This window comes from Boleophthalmus pectinirostris, unplaced genomic scaffold (genome assembly GCF_026225935.1).
Source record: "Boleophthalmus pectinirostris isolate CB_2022bp ecotype Guang Dong unplaced genomic scaffold, ASM2622593v1 HiC_scaffold_22, whole genome shotgun sequence".
Classification (NCBI taxonomy): Eukaryota; Metazoa; Chordata; class Actinopteri; order Gobiiformes; family Gobiidae; genus Boleophthalmus; species Boleophthalmus pectinirostris.
In genome coordinates this window covers 25,880,349-25,896,245 of record NW_026571190.1, presented here as the reverse complement: position 1 = coordinate 25,896,245, position 15,897 = coordinate 25,880,349, and the positions used below count along the sequence as shown (strand labels likewise).

Genomic DNA, 15,897 nt, shown 5'->3' with positions numbered 1-15,897 from the left:
CTTCTTTCTGCTCCTCCTCAGTCACGCCCGGCTGCGCTGCATGTGTACTTGTAACCGCTGTACCTTCTGCTTGTGTCAGAATTTCCTCAACTCTGAGCTGCTGCAGACCATCAGGGCCAAACTCTACGCTGTGGTACTGAGAAGGTCCTCTTACAACTTCTTTACTGTTTTTAATGAGTTTTTGTGGTGTTACATTTCTCATCCTCTAACATTTATTTCTCTGTGTACCGTGTGTGTGTAATTGATAATCTTTTCTGTGCCGCTATCAGAGAAAGACATCCTAAAAAATGTTTTATGACTTATTGTTGTTTTCAAAATATGCACCTCCAAGGCCTATAGCATCCACAAGAATGTGAAAGCAATTATCCATGGATTGATTCCACGGGGGTTTTCTCTGTTTATGATGCAATTTCAAAACCAGAGCCAGGCTTTATGGTGATGTATGGAAACAAAACAATGCAAAGTATTTGAGTTTTCATGGTAGATCAGAATCAGAATGAGTTTTATTGCCGTTGTCAGTGCACAAAATTCACAAACTTGGAGCTTGTTTTGACAGTATGAATAATGATAAACAATGAGAACAATGAACAATCGCAGTAAATGGAGTAGAAACAAAGAACTCCCTGATACAGAAGGATATTTTTAAAAAGCATCTGTAGATTGACAAAATTATCATGTGCAATATTTTGTTCATTCACAAGGATACAACATCTAACTAATGCAAACATGTTTTACATTAATTAAGGTTTTTGTTATAAATGAGTATTTCTTATGCTTTCCCACAGACATGTTAGCCAAGCTGACCTGAAGAGCTCCACCTTCTGGCTCAGAGCGAGTGCTGGGGCCACAGTATTTGCTGTTCTGGGCTTCGCCATGTATAGAATCCTCCTCAGACTGCGGTGATCCTCCACCCTCCTCCTGGTACCAGCTAGACTCATTCATGTACAATAACAGTGACTCTTAAATATATTCATTTAGAAATACAAATATTTTATAGTTACTTCCTTCATTCCAAATGTATTTTCTAATTTGCATAATAATATTTCATTCATTACATTTCCTCAAATGTATATATAACACGGGAAAGAAACTGAGCACATTTAATTTTGTATTAAAGTAGCTTATAGTGTTAATCTTAAAAAGTTTGTAATTAAAGACAAATATATATTTATTTATAAAAAACTGAACTGTTGTGGGTGAGGTGGGTTCAGAATATTTAAGATATTTCATGGTTAAGTGAAACTCATCAGATGAGTTATGTGGACTGACTTTCTCTAGTGCCCTCAGTAATTTGTCATTACTGTAAATGTACAGTATCAAGTACAAGTTTATTTAGTACTGCCCGTATGGTACACAAATCTCCAAATTGGCACATATTGCTCAAAGCATATGGGTTTTTTAATGGAAATTACTCTGTATGTGGGTAATTAAACTGCACTGCAACACCTTCTGATACTTCACTGACCAGATAAAACTTTCAGAAATCTTAAAGTCTGCTTTTCATAAGCTCCTGTTCATGTTTAGGTCACTTTATTTCTCAAGTCTAAACCAATGCAAAGATGTTACAGGTTTACAGGTGTTACAGATGCATGCTTTACATTACAGTATTGTCAAAGCAATATCCTACTTATGCATATTTTTATTTTGTGTGCTCATACTTTGCTAAAAGATAAAATGTATATATTTATCTTAGATTTAACCTTAGTATGGCCTTATTCCCCTAAAAGATGCAATAATGTCCACCCATGTCATTTCCACATAAGCTTTTTGAAAATCATCATATTTCAGTGCATCCAATGTTTACAATAAAGTTATGTACTACATTTTGTGCCCTGTCCTATGTATATTTTTTTTGAGACTGTTTAATATGTGAATTGAACACTCATTTGAGTGAATAAGTTAGCCTTGGACTTAAACACAAGGGGGCAGCATTGCCTATATCACACATTTGTTTTTGTATTAATATGATTTAATTGTGCACTAATCGATGTAAAACATTGTAAGAGTTAAATATGTAGATTTCTGATTTGCATAATATTATTATAACATATTTTAGTTTTAGCGGTAACCACCAGCCTAATAATTTTATTTTATGAAAGTACTCATGTTATATATATCACTTATCTGTGGATGTTATGACACCTGCAGCAACTTTTCTGATCTCACAGCTCATTAACTCACACTGAAGCAGATTTCAGACTTCTCCTGTCTGTGTATTTATAGCTTTACTTATACAAAAAAAAAAAAAAAAAATCATAACTGTAAAAGAATTTGTGATCACTTATTTCTTCTTTTTCCATTTTTACAAAACAAACAAACTTTACTGGTTACTGTAATTATATTTGTGGGGCATGGTTTGAATTATTCCCCAATGTTTATAGGACAGGTAACATGTTTTATTTAGTTCCTTTAGGGAGCCTGATTCAGCAGATGTGCGTGTTTTAGTCGGCTGCAGGCTATCAACCACATTCATATTTGGACAGATTTTGCTTGCAGTGGAAGGAAGACCCACTGCCAGTTTCTTGCAGGGTCCACTGAAAGAGGCCAGCTTACCAACACCATCTGACCATGTGTTCTTTTCCTGTTGACTCATTTGAATAATAGACATCAACTTCCACCCCATTATCAGCTCTGTTTGATGTCTCACATTTTAATGCTGTGTTGTCTGCCCATATCAACTACAATGTAATTTGTAGTTCCTGGCTGAAGGGGACAGTTATATCCCCCTCATCTAACCTGGAATTTACAGGAGAGGACACACCCCAGTCCAATGAGCCTCCAGGGTGCACCATACAATTTGACCGAGGTGTGTCCTTTATAACTGATAGATTAAAGAGTGCTTCAAATACTATCAACAGCCCACTCTGTCTAAATAATATAGACAGGCTTTGGGCCGTGTTTCAATGCAGTGTGCACTTTTTATAACACAAAACACTGGATAACGTGATAGATGTCAGGGTTAATTACATTTGTAGCTGTTTATCAGTTATTTGGAAACACTGTGAAACTGGAGGAAGCCAATTATTGACCCTACTTATTGTTTCCATAGTGATTGTTGGCATATTGTGTTGTAATATGAACAAGCTTAATGTGTGTCAGAGATGTTGTAGAAAACGGTACAGCTATTGTATGCAAAACTCCTTGAATCAGCTATAGTAGGGATATAATACGTAAGGAAGGATCATGCAATGAAACAAAGAATATGTTAATTCAGTTTCTTTATAAAATATATGATTAAATATATCATTTTAAGGCTAAAGTAAATTTGTTAAACTGTACTGTACTGCCTATGGCTCTAATAAACTTAAAGATCCTATATTGCGCAAAACTGATTTGGGCTTTAATCCATGTTTTAATGTTACCACCTCAAAAACATACCTGGAGTTGTATTTTGTTTCATTCTCACATGGTTGCGTAATCTTTTGTTATTAGTCTGTTTACATCTCTGAGACTCAATGTTCTGTTCCAGCTTTTGGTGGTAGTTTTCAAGATAACTGTCCTTTTACATTTTGTTCCGTAGAGACGGGCAATACCACGGCTGAAAGGATCCAGATGGTTCTAGTGAAGGTGTATGGAGTTTAAAAACAGAGGAGCACTTCTTGTATAACCACATGACATCACAAGGTGGAGCAGTGTTTTGTTTTTTTTTTGAGAGAAGAACTCATCTTATATATGCAGGGTTTGTGTGTTAAACATGTGTAAATGAAACAAAACACAACTCCAGTTATGTTTGTGATGAGGAAACAACATTATAACATAAATCAGAAATTACTGTAATATGGGCCCTTTAAATTATATTCCACTGTTTTTTGGATTACACTGGTGTCACTAACTTGACTTGGATTTATTCTATTTAGTCTAGGATTGCACGGGTTTAAATGGCATGACATAAAGTCTATTCTTCACGTTGATAGAATCCTCCTCATCCCAGACCTGCCCCTCCCCTTTCCCTGCCATTTCTCCGCCCACACAGTCTCTCTTTTCTCTTCCCGTCAAACCAGAGGACGCATTTTGACCGAGCACCTGGCTGGAGATGCGCTCCCGTGTCCCTCCGGTGCCTCTGTCCAGACGGCTCTCACCCACGCTGCCAGTCTCAGGTATGATGACGCACGATCTCTTCCTGTACCACCGCTGTCCTGTGCACCGCGTGTACATGTGATACAGCCCCTTCCTCTCTCCATCTCACACACACACACTATTTTACTCTACACGGATGGAGCCACACACGAGACTCGCATGTACGCACGTCACGGCGCGTCTCCGTCCTCATGTGCGCTGTTTGGTGATGTCATGATTTGTCTAAACTTGGACCGCTGCCTCTCTTCTGCTCTTGGGGCTCGCGTTTGGCTCTTTACGCACCACTGTGGATGCTGCCGGGACTAAACTATCGCCGGATCAACTTTAAAAACCGCTGGATTACGCGCGCACGCCTCTGTAACCACGCATGGATCTTTCCTTCACGGCCGCTTGCACCTGATGTGGCTTGAAGTCTGAATTAATTTTGATGGCTTCGTGGACTAGTGGTCCTTCCTGAGGTGGTCTGAGGACTGGGATTCTCCGCGGCTCAATGGAGGAGGAAAGTAGCAGCCCAAAGAAGACAGGTGGGAGCCGGGAGACTACCGTGAACTCGTCCCCAGCGGTGGCGGCGAACGCGGAGGGAGAGGAGATCGAGGTTTTGGAGAGCACAGACGTGGTCCCCGCAGCATCAGAGGAAGTGAGTTTACCGCCTTATGCCATGGCACGGTCAAGTTTTGCCATTAGCTTACTTATAATGAGTTAGTTATTACATTTTCTTTTTTTTTTTGGAAATAATTAGGTAACCTACATCCCTGATTCCAACTTTCTGAAACTGTTTGTGTTTTGGGGGGGAAATACAAGTTGGAACAAAGCCAAGCAACAGGTTTGAACGACAGTAATTAAAGGTGCACTGTGTAACTTTACCAGCTGGTTATTGCTTTGCTTGGAATGCTTCACAGTATGGGATTAAACCTATCCAAACCTATCCTCCCATCACCTGTTACAAGTCAGATCTGTTGGGAAACAAGCCCTCTCACTGTGAGAATGCATTTTCAGACCATTAGAAACAACTGTAAAGAGATAAATATTTGTTATTAAATGTGTATGTTTATTTCATACTGTGGTTTCTAGGCAAAGCAATAATATTTCCATGGAGACTAGGGGATATGGTTGCTTATTGCACCAGAAAAGTTACATAGTACAGCTTTAATATAGTAGAATATTCATGTACACAAGTATTCTAATACATGTTTGATTACAGTGTACCTTAATCAGTGCCCCTTAACTCGTCTGAAATCAGGTTGTAATGATGTAGGCCTACTGTACAGTGAACATACATTGGCCTAATAGGGCACTCTTTACTGCTCCATTATCTTCTATGTGCCTCATTTAACATAATGATCAGTTAATGACACTGTGATTGTAACACTACAATTAAGACACAGGCTAAAATGTTAAATGGCCCTATAAATGGAAGCAGGTGCTCCTCTGACAGCACTGGCCCCTAGCTCTCCTCTGACTCCTCTCCCTCTTTCTCTCACTCTCCCTCTCTCTCCATCACTTCTTTCTGTTTGTTTTTCTCTTTCTTTGTCTCAGCAATGGAAATCTATGTTTGACAAGGTAAGCTTCCATTGTCTTTTGCGCTCATGCATGATTCTCACAGCTTGCAGCGGTGTTGTGTGTGAAGTGTGACTGACCCGCTAACCACATCTCTGAGATTAGTATTCAGAGCAGTGCAGATGTTTAAAGGTCACAAAGCTTCTGGAAGGGAAATTTAATATTGTTTCTGGAATATGGTTGCAACGTGTAGCTAAAGTAAGTCTCTCAGTGAAATGTAAAAGAGAACTCAAGTTTGGACACTTATATGTGATTGGAGAAGAATCTTGCTCGAAACTAAAATCATCTAAGAAGCAGATATTGGTGAGTAGTTTGCAAAAGTTCTGAAATTACATATTGTTTTTAGGCTCTCAGCTGCGTGTTTTTTATGAATGGCTGTTTGCTTGTGTAATATGCCAGTAGTTGCAGTCCTACAATGCCAATGGATACTGCAACCTGTAACCTGACTAAGAGAGTAACTTATATTTAAATATTTATAGCTCTACAGTTCATGGTGATTTCACTCCACTTACTTCAGTGCTTTAAGCACATGTTACTTCTGGATAATGCTTTGCAATAATGGTCTATCTCTCATTCATTTTATGATTTAATTTAATTTCCATCTCCTGTTTGATACTCTTATGCACTGAGAGTGTGTCCTGTGGGCCTCTCCTCATGCAATTACTTAGACATCCTGAATGCGTTACTCAGGCTGATGTCATCAGAGAAATCTACACACAAACAGTGATGTATCTACGAAACCCCAGGAGAACAGAAACACAGACCAGCTGATCTGTGCGTGTGGCTGACAGACGGCGGGCGCCTCCTGCCCTCACAGCATTATGCACACTATGGGACTGCCCCGCACCTGCCTGTCCGGGGGCCCCACACTCCCTTATATGTGTATGGGGACTTGTGTCATACGTATCAGACAGACTAAAGATCCTGGGGGATTATGTGCAACACAAGGTAGAAATAACAGATTCAAGTTATAAGGGGGCCTCTTAATGTCGTCTGTCTGAAGTCAATGGAAGTGCCCTCAAGTGGAAGTTTTGTAGCATTTATCTGAATAGTAAAGTGTGCGCTTGATGTGGCAACAACAAATCCTCCCTTTTAGTCCGTCATTGTCCTTGGCTCCTTCGTTCTACAAATGCTGCACCATTTGTCAAGGGAATGACCTCAGAGAAAATACTGCTTTTTGTACGAGTGGGTAAGCACGGCGAAAGCGTGGCCATTGAAAGAGTTTAAATAAGTCTTAGCAACCTGAAGAAATATGCATTGTTGAAATCATATTCTCATTTCTCTTCACATAACCACATATTTTATAGTTATTTGACTCTAGGTTAGACATGTAGACCTTCAAGAAAACTTTGGTATCTTGGGTTATTTATGTGTTATATGTATGCCAGAAATGCACAATTGCAGGATATGACTAAAAAAAATTAAAAGATGAGCACAAAGTTTGAATAGATGCCAGATTTGTTTTTTTGTTTTTTTTGTTTTTCACAGAGACTTAAAAGTACTTAAAGGTGCACTATGTAACTTTTTGGTTCGGGGTCTGACACCTTGTTGTTTCTATATATTCATTGCTCTGCTTTGAATGTTACACAGTATGACATTAAAAGGATCTACCTTGCATTTATTGAATTAAAGATGGGTTTATTGCTCAAAAATACCTAGAAAAACAGGTAGTCTGTGAGCAGGATTGCCTCTCCACAGATCTGAACAGTAACTTGGCCAGGTTTGGTCTCCCTGATGATAGAAAGCTTTAATGCCATACTGTGAAACATTTTAGGCAAAACAATAACATCTCCATGGAGAAAAGGTGGTGGATGCTCCATCAGAAAAGTTATGCAATGCGCTCAAAAAAGTCTATAGTGAAGTCTGTAGTGACTTTACCATTGTTCCATCTATTTAATTGTCTTGTGAAGTTAGGATTAGCTTTCATCTTAACTTTTTTAAGATAAACTTTGATTGCATCTAGACAAATAATTTCACATCATCAGTTTAAAGTGCCCCTGTAGCTCTACTTAGGACCCTCCTTCAATATGCTGCGTGGCTGAGTTGTCTTCCCTTCACTCCTCTCACTTACTCTTGTCCCTGGAGAGGATTTTGTTGCTGTATAAGTGCTTTCCTCTCTGTGTGCAGGAAGTTAGAAACCAAAACCTCAAATGATCTGATTGTGTTCTCCTCCATCACCTAAAAACAAACATAAGGATAAACACAGGCAGTGGCTCAGACAGGGTTGCTCAAATCTTTTTAACGGGGCATAAACAGTCCAATATGTTTAAAGTCTGCATAAGTACCAGTGTTTGTGGAGGATTTTGTGTGGATTTGAGGCTGCAGCACAGTTGTCAGTGTGTTCAGGGTTTATCTGATTAAGCATGTTGTCATAGTGCTGGATGTTTATTGTTCAGTATTTCAGTGACTTGAGTTGCCGAAAACACAAAGTAATATTGCTTTATATCTTTTTTCCCCCTCTCATATCGTCTTTAAAATCTACTCAGATAGAGTGTAGCTCTCACAATAACAAATTTTGAAGTGTGATGTATTTCTGAAGTAAATATAGACTATAAAGAATAATACTGAATCAAAAAAGAAGAATATTCTTAATGTACAATATAATAATAACAGCACACTTAAAAAATAAGTTTCTATAATGAGTCATAGAAGTTCATAAGTCAACACTCATATCGTATGATGATGATACATAAAAATAACCAAAAATGTCCAATTAGTAACTGATTAGTCCTGTATTGATCAATAAGTCAATACAGTATTTATCATGACAGGTTTAAATGTAAATAATGTTAAAGGGACAGTTCACAATTTTGGTCATAGCGCCTGATTTCGTAGTGAGCCAAAGTGTTGGAGACGTGTGTAGACACTTTTTTCAATATTCCATCCAGTCCTTGTATTTGCAGTAGTCGCTGGTGCTAGGCTAGTGCATGTGCATGGCCATAGTTAGCCTGCCACTAAAAACAGTCTTACCCACTCCACAAAACACCCGAAGCAAATCTGTTATTACGCCAGACTGTCGATGTGAATGTCTGTGTCAATAGAATTATTTTGTAAGTAAAACCAACCTTGTATTTGAAGGATTTATGTCTGAGCAGCAGCAGCAAGTTGTATTTCCTGATAGAAAGCTTGGCAGCGGCGGACTGATATATGAGAAAATAGTCCCTCAACATGCAACGATTCACGCAATGCAAGGTTAGTTTTATTTCAAACATTATTCTATCAACACAGACATTTACTTCGACAGTCTGGCGTAATAACAGATTTGCTTTGGGTGTTTTGTGGAGTGGGTAAGACTTTTTAGTGGCAGGATAACTATGGCCATTGACATGCACTAGCCTAGCACCAGCGACCTCTGACTGTCCCTTTAATGTAGAATATAAATAATAACACCACACTTCAGAAGTAAGTTTGTCTATAATGAGTCAAAGAAGTTCATAAGTCAACACTGCTACTCATGATGATGATGTTACAGAAAAATAAACAACAAAAAAAAAGTCTAATTAGTAAGTGATTAATCCTGTATTGAACAATAATTCAATACAGTATTTATCGTGATGGACTTAAGTGTAACTAATGTTAAATTACAGATCCTACTAGTATGTATCAAAGGCATGTATGGTTGAAAATAATTATGATGACGATAATAAGGAAAATGAATAGAGCTCTCAATATCCTTCTTGTCCTTGTGGTAGATAGGTTAACCACTCTTCTGTCATGCTACACAATGCATTTAATAATATCTCTTAGGAACATTCGTCTGATATTAACAGAATGTCCAAGTGTGCACATTATGATACGACTCTGTAATGTTGTTTTTTTGGAGTGTTTGGTATGTGACAAAGATAACCATGTCTTCAAGTTTTCATTAATATGTGTCAAATATAACTATATATAGTCTTGTAATATCAGCTCAACCTCGACTCTCAGGGAGCACTCAGTACTTTTAATCACATTAAAATATGCCAACACTTAGCCTGATTATTTGTCACATGCAGCTTCTGGGCTGTGTGTTTAAGACTGTATTTCTTTGAATGTGTGTGTGCCAACATGGAGCTCCCAGTGGTGTTTTCATTCCCCCCAGGCACGCGCCCGCGCCGTTTAGTGATTAAACACTTTCACATGGCTGCATACCTGCCATCAAAGTTGTCTCACTCAGGTTCTCGCTTGGTGGCATTTTGAGTAGTCCATAAACCTGCGCCATGGTCTAACAACCTGCCAATTAACATAGTTACAGCATTTGCAAAGAATGTTTCACTTACTTCACTGAACTCATACAATTTACAGGGCCTATATTATCCAATTTTTATCTATCTTATGCTGCTTTCTCATCACAAACATACCTGGAGTTGTGCTTTGTTTCATTCACACATGTTTAACACACAAACCCTGTATATTATTTGGATCATTTCAGACCTGGAATTGCCAATCCCTATTAAACAAAAGGTAAAGGTAGGCGTTACTTTGAAACCTACTGCTTGATGACATCGCAAGGTGGAACAGAGCATTTTGAGCTTTGGAAATGTAAACAGACTAATAATCCATAGTTACGCAAACATGCTTGAATGAAGCAAAACACAGTTACAGGAATGTTTATGATGAGGTAGCAGCATTATAGCATGACTTTAAAGCCCCACCCCTAATTCTTAATAAAGATTGATTTCAATGACGGAAAAAAAAGAAACACTGTCTGGTTCATACTGTGACCATGTTCAATTCTAAGCAGACACAGACAAGAACATATACATTACAAAGTTGCCTTGATTGCTCATTATTATGTAAGTGCATGGGGAAAGCCCTGGCAGTGCAGTGGAGCATGGAGGACCAGCATGTTGCATCACGTCTGGAGAACGCTAACTGTGGTAAAGTCAGTGATGTCATGGGGAGGTTATGTTGAATTATAAAAAGAGCAGACAGACATAATTTACGCTATTTGATATTTTTAGGTGCTGTATTATGCAAAATTGAGCTTTAAGCCATGTTAGAATGTTGTTACCTCCTCAAAAACATACCTGGTGTTCTGTTTTGTTTTCATTTGCACATGTTTCAGTAATCCCAGATTATTCGTCTGTACATATCCAAAGCTCAAAATGCTCAGCTCCACCTTGTTATATCATGAAGCGATAGTTTTCATGTTAACAGCGCCTTTTACCTTTTGTTTTGTAGAGATTGGTAGTTCCAGGGCTAAAATACACCAAATGATTCTAGTAGAGGTGTATGGGGTTTAAAAACACAGTGGAGCATTTCCTAAATTACCTCATGACATCGCAACAAGGAATAGAGTGTTTTCAGTTTGAGAGAAGAACTGGATTGCAGTGTTTGTGTGTTCAACGTTTGAGGATGAAACACAAAAACGCAATCCCAATTATGTTTGTAATGAGGAACCAACATTAAAACATAAATTTAAAAAAAACAGGATAATATGGGCCTTTTAATGAAGTCTTGATTTGATCATTTTGTGGGTTGAAAAAAACACTTTACTCCAATGGGTAATACATTTTTGTGTATGATGTAGGTGTGTTGCCTGTGTTTATAACAAACCTGTCAGTTTTTTATTATCTGATACATTTAATCTGACTTTGCCATTTTGTGCAATCAAAACAATTTCCAGGTTTTAGTATGGCCTGATTTTGGGTTTTCGTTTCAGGATCACTACAGAAAATAATCTGCCTCCCAGGGTGTAGTGATTTGCATATTGATTTGCCAAATGTTTATGTGCCCTTCCCAACCCTCCCATTCTCTGACCCCATGTGGCTTGATTTGGGGTCAAAGCAACTGCAAAATATAAGATATTGAGAACTAATGTGCCTCTCTTGGTTCACTATAACTGGTATTTGTAGTATTTGTAGTATTTGTAGTATAGTGAAAATAAATTCTGAAAAGAAGCACAGAATCAGAATTTTGAATCATTATTTTCGACTGGAAAGTGCTTGTCAACCTAATTGCCATTGACACGTGCACAGATGGAGAGGTCATGCTCTATTGACCCTCTGACTCAGTGACTGAAGCCGAAGTGCACTGATCTGATTGAAAACCAATACTTTATGTTTGTTCAAATCAAAGGTGTCAGCCTATGGAACAGTCTCGATGAAAAAATCAAAACTCTAAAATCTATTCAAGTGCTTATAACATACATTTTATTTTTGAGCTTTAAGCCATGTTCTAATGTTGTTAACTCATCGAAAACATACCTGGAGTTGTATTTTGTTTACATGTCTCAGTAATCCTTTATTATTAGTCTGTCTACATCTCCAAAGCTCAAAATGCTCTGTTCCACCTTGTGATGTCATTAAGTGATAGTTTTCATGTTAACAGCTACCTTTTACCTTTTGTTCTGACTAGAGACTAGCAATTCAAGGGCTGAAATCATCCAAATGATTCTAGTGAAGGTGTATGGAGTTTAAAAGCACAGTGAAGCCCTTTCTGTATTACCACATGACATCACAAGGTACAACAGCGTGTTTTCAGTCCGAGACAAGAACTCAGCCCAGATATGCAGGGTTTGTGTTAAACATGTGTGAATGACACAAAACACAACTCTGGGTATGGTTTTGACGAGTAAACAACATTATAACAGAGATCAGAAAAAAGCATAATCTGGGCCCTTTAATATGGTGTAATGTCACTTAAATAAATCACTTGTAAATGTATATTGCAGAATCAGTTGGAACCATAACAGAGAAACAGAGTGGATATTACAAGTTTACACTTCTTTCTGCTCCTTTTCTTTCACACTGATGTATGTAACTTTATTATTGTATATCCATCTTGCATGAATGAAACAAAGAAAACAATGAAATGAAATGTTTTGACAATAGGATCATTAACTATACCACACAAACCTGAAGACTCTTTGATTGAAATGCCATAATCACAGCTCATCTCCCCTGCTCCTCCGTGCTCTCCCTCTCTCAGCTGGAAATAGATTTACTTAATAAAGGGCTACAATTGACAGAGCACAAAACACTTTCTAGGTGGAGTTAAAAATAGTATGTGAGTGTCTTGTATTTTAGATCTCTAAACAGGCATATTAGCTAATAAATCTCATGATATATGATAACAGGCGTACATGGCTTTAACACAGGAATCAAGAATAACCGGTCCCAATCCAGTTTTCTCCAGAATAATCCTACAAGTGTGTGTGCTGGGTTGGCGAGACTTTGTTATGTCTCCGCCAGTGTTCTTTCTTTGAACAATAGAGATAAACAGTGACTGCTCACTCCGGTTCAGTTGTGTGGAAACTACTGACAACAAGGCCTAGGCTATAACTCTTATTTAAAATATATTTCTGACGGTAGATTTTTTGTTGTAAACCTGTAAGATATGAGCTGTAGAGGGTTGAATAAATTATTAATTATTGTTCATTCTGCTATTTATTTGGTGTAGTTCAGACCTTTAAATTAAACTGTTTACTGGTTTACTTATCCTGCATTATAAAGTAGTTTCAATATTATCATTAATATTTCTCTGTAGAGGTCTACTTTATTACAAGTCACCATCCATCTTGCCTTATACTGTATTCTATGTATATTTGTAATTGGAACCACTGAGCTCCATATTGACCATTGTAGACCAGGATACAATAAAAGCTACAGTTTTTTTTTGTAATAACTAATATATTCAATATATTTCACCATCAGTAGGCCTGTCACGATAACAAATTTTGGAGCATGATATATTGCTACAGAGATAAACTGCAATAATTGATAATATTGAAACTTTATGCCACAGTATCATTAAAATACCTGAGCTGCAACATATAATGCACTATTAATAGTCAGTAATTAGCCATAGAAATCACTTATTCAAATTTTTACAACTCAGATGTAATTGTACTACTGCAAAAATACCCCAAATCTCCCCATTTTACAAAGAAATGGTATACACGATAAACACTGAGCCCCAAATATATTGTTCCAGCTATATTGAACAGCGAGTCGATATAGTAATTATGGTGACAGGTCTAACCATTAGGCATCATGAATTCCCCTCACCTGTCAGTGGTCATAATTTAAAACTGGATTGGTGTATCAGGGGTCATTAAAGTTGCCACACTTGCTAAATTCTGTCTGTTTTTAATGGCCATCTTTCCCACATTATCAGTGCGTGGCGTCTTTTGTTGAGTAAGTGTGAGTGATGAGGATGACAGTGCAAATGTGAGGCTCTGTTCTCCCGTCTGCTCGTCTCAGTCCATTAGCTGTGTTTACACTTCATCAGCATCAGAGTGCCCCAGTCTGACTGCTTTATAAGAGCATACACACTCAGGCTCTGTTTTATCAATAGACAGAGGTCACAGAAACTTTTATTAGATCTGTCCATCAAAGTCTCTAAAAGATCTTATTTTTGCTTTGACTAGTTTGATGTATTGAACATTTAAAGAATCTTTGTCAACACTTTTATGTTTGAGGGTTTGCCACCTGCTAGTCTCCATGGAGATGTTATTGACTGTATTTTGTATGTTTCTGCATTTTATCTTTTTTTATTCATATGAATATGTTTAATCTGTAAAGCACATTGTGAGCAGATCTCTATGAAAGGCACCCTATAAATAAAGGTTGCTTACTTGCTTATTCTTTTGCCTGGAAATGTCCACAGTATGGCATAAACATACTTATCTTCATGGAAAAACACAGTGACACCACATCAAGGCCACAATTACATGTCAGAATACATATTTGAATACATGCAAGCTGGTTGAGTTTAATGCCATATGTTGGAATATTTCATGGAGACAAGCAGGTGTGGACTGTCTTAACCGTCCACGTTGACCTCCTGAACCACAGCTTGCTAGATTTTTTTGGTTGTTCCCTTGGTTCCTCCTCTCCTGATGACATTGTGGCAAAAAGTTATCCTAAAGTTCCACATTTGGCTTTTCTTTTTATCTTTACTGCTATCACTACAGCCGATCTGCATCTAATGGGCAGTGATTTGCATTTAGATTTGGAATAGCTGTCCTTAATCTGACCCTCAGAGCTGAGTAAAATTGGACACACTACGGAAAGGAAGTGGCATTGACATATAATTACAACATTCACAGTAATGTATTCTTATCTTCAGTGTGGATATGCATCTGGGCCAAGAACTCAAGTTAACTTAAAAGGCTGACTCTGTACGCTATCTGTGCACTAAAAGGCGTGTGTGGCAAAAGCTCTCAGAACGATTACATATCTCTTTTTATCTGACTGACCCAAACTGCACAAGACTACACCTGCGCGGGAATTCATGCAAAAACAACAATTTATGCTGAAAAAGTAGAAAACAATGTAATTATAAAAAGACAGACTTGTGAATCATAATATGTAAATCTGCTATTTTACATATAAATGTCATAAAATTTATTTAAACCTTAAAATCTAAATAAAATGGCCAACTAATACAAATTTTGGTCAACTAAGACACCCAATGACCAATTAATCGACTAAATAAAGGCCTACAACCCTTGTGGTCATAACAGTTTGTATCGTTATGTATCGGTAGTTTTTACCCTGAGGAAAAAAGTCTAAATTCCTGACATAGGTCAAGAGGTGTGCTGTAAGGTAAACAGTACATTATATTTTAGGCACAGTGAGGAAGTGTAATGTGTAATATGACTATGAAGTCTTTGTCTGAGTTTGAATGTTGTGTTAAATACTGTGCAGCTTCCTATTTCATCCTGCCTCTGTGATTGTGTGGGATCAAAGACTGCGCAGAGGCCAGTCATTCTTTATGGCTGACAGCAGAATACCTTCTCACAGGTGATAGTTTCAGAGCTGCTGATGGAGTGGTGTCCTGGATATGAGCCATCGCAACAGAGAAGAGTGCAGGGTGAGGAGGTGTGACTCTGGTCTATTATTTATTCCTCTATTGTTTTACGCAACAAGAACGGGGAATATAAGACTAAGATGCAACCAGTTTCTCAGATAACAGGAGATAGACAGGACAAACACTGGTGCAAAGGGAGAAGAAATATGTTATTTAAGCAACAGTACTTCTTGCCGCTGTCTAATTGATTGATTTGACTTGTATGATTTGATGTACGCTTTTAAATAGCCATATTACACAATTTTCAGATCTATGTTATAATGTTGTGTGTTGATCACAAACATACCTGGAGTTGTGTTTTGTTTCATTCGCACATGTTTAACACACAAACTTTGCATATTTAGGTTGAGCTCTTCTCTCAAATGGAAAACACTCTGTTCCACCTTGTGATGTCATCTGGTAGTACAGGAAGTGCTCCACTGTGTTTTAAACTCCATACAACTCCACTAGAATAATTTGGATAAT

At 37.8% G+C, this 15,897-nt stretch overlaps 1 protein-coding gene across 3 annotated transcripts in view; it reads left to right on the top strand.

Moving 5' to 3' along the window:
• Positions 1-4,013: 4,013 nt before the first annotated feature.
• Positions 4,014-15,897, top strand: part of rhbdl3 (rhomboid, veinlet-like 3 (Drosophila)) — a 50,462-nt gene continuing 38,578 nt past the window's right edge. For 2 of the 3 annotated variants that reach the window (XM_020938567.2, XM_055158304.1), the window contains exon 1: positions 4,022-4,714. In XM_020938567.2, coding sequence (XP_020794226.2) covers positions 4,568-4,714 — 147 coding nt within the window. In that variant the 5' untranslated portion in view covers positions 4,022-4,567. Of the gene's footprint in view, positions 4,715-15,897 lie in introns of all 3 variants that reach the window. The other variant, XM_055158305.1, reaches the window with a different exon arrangement.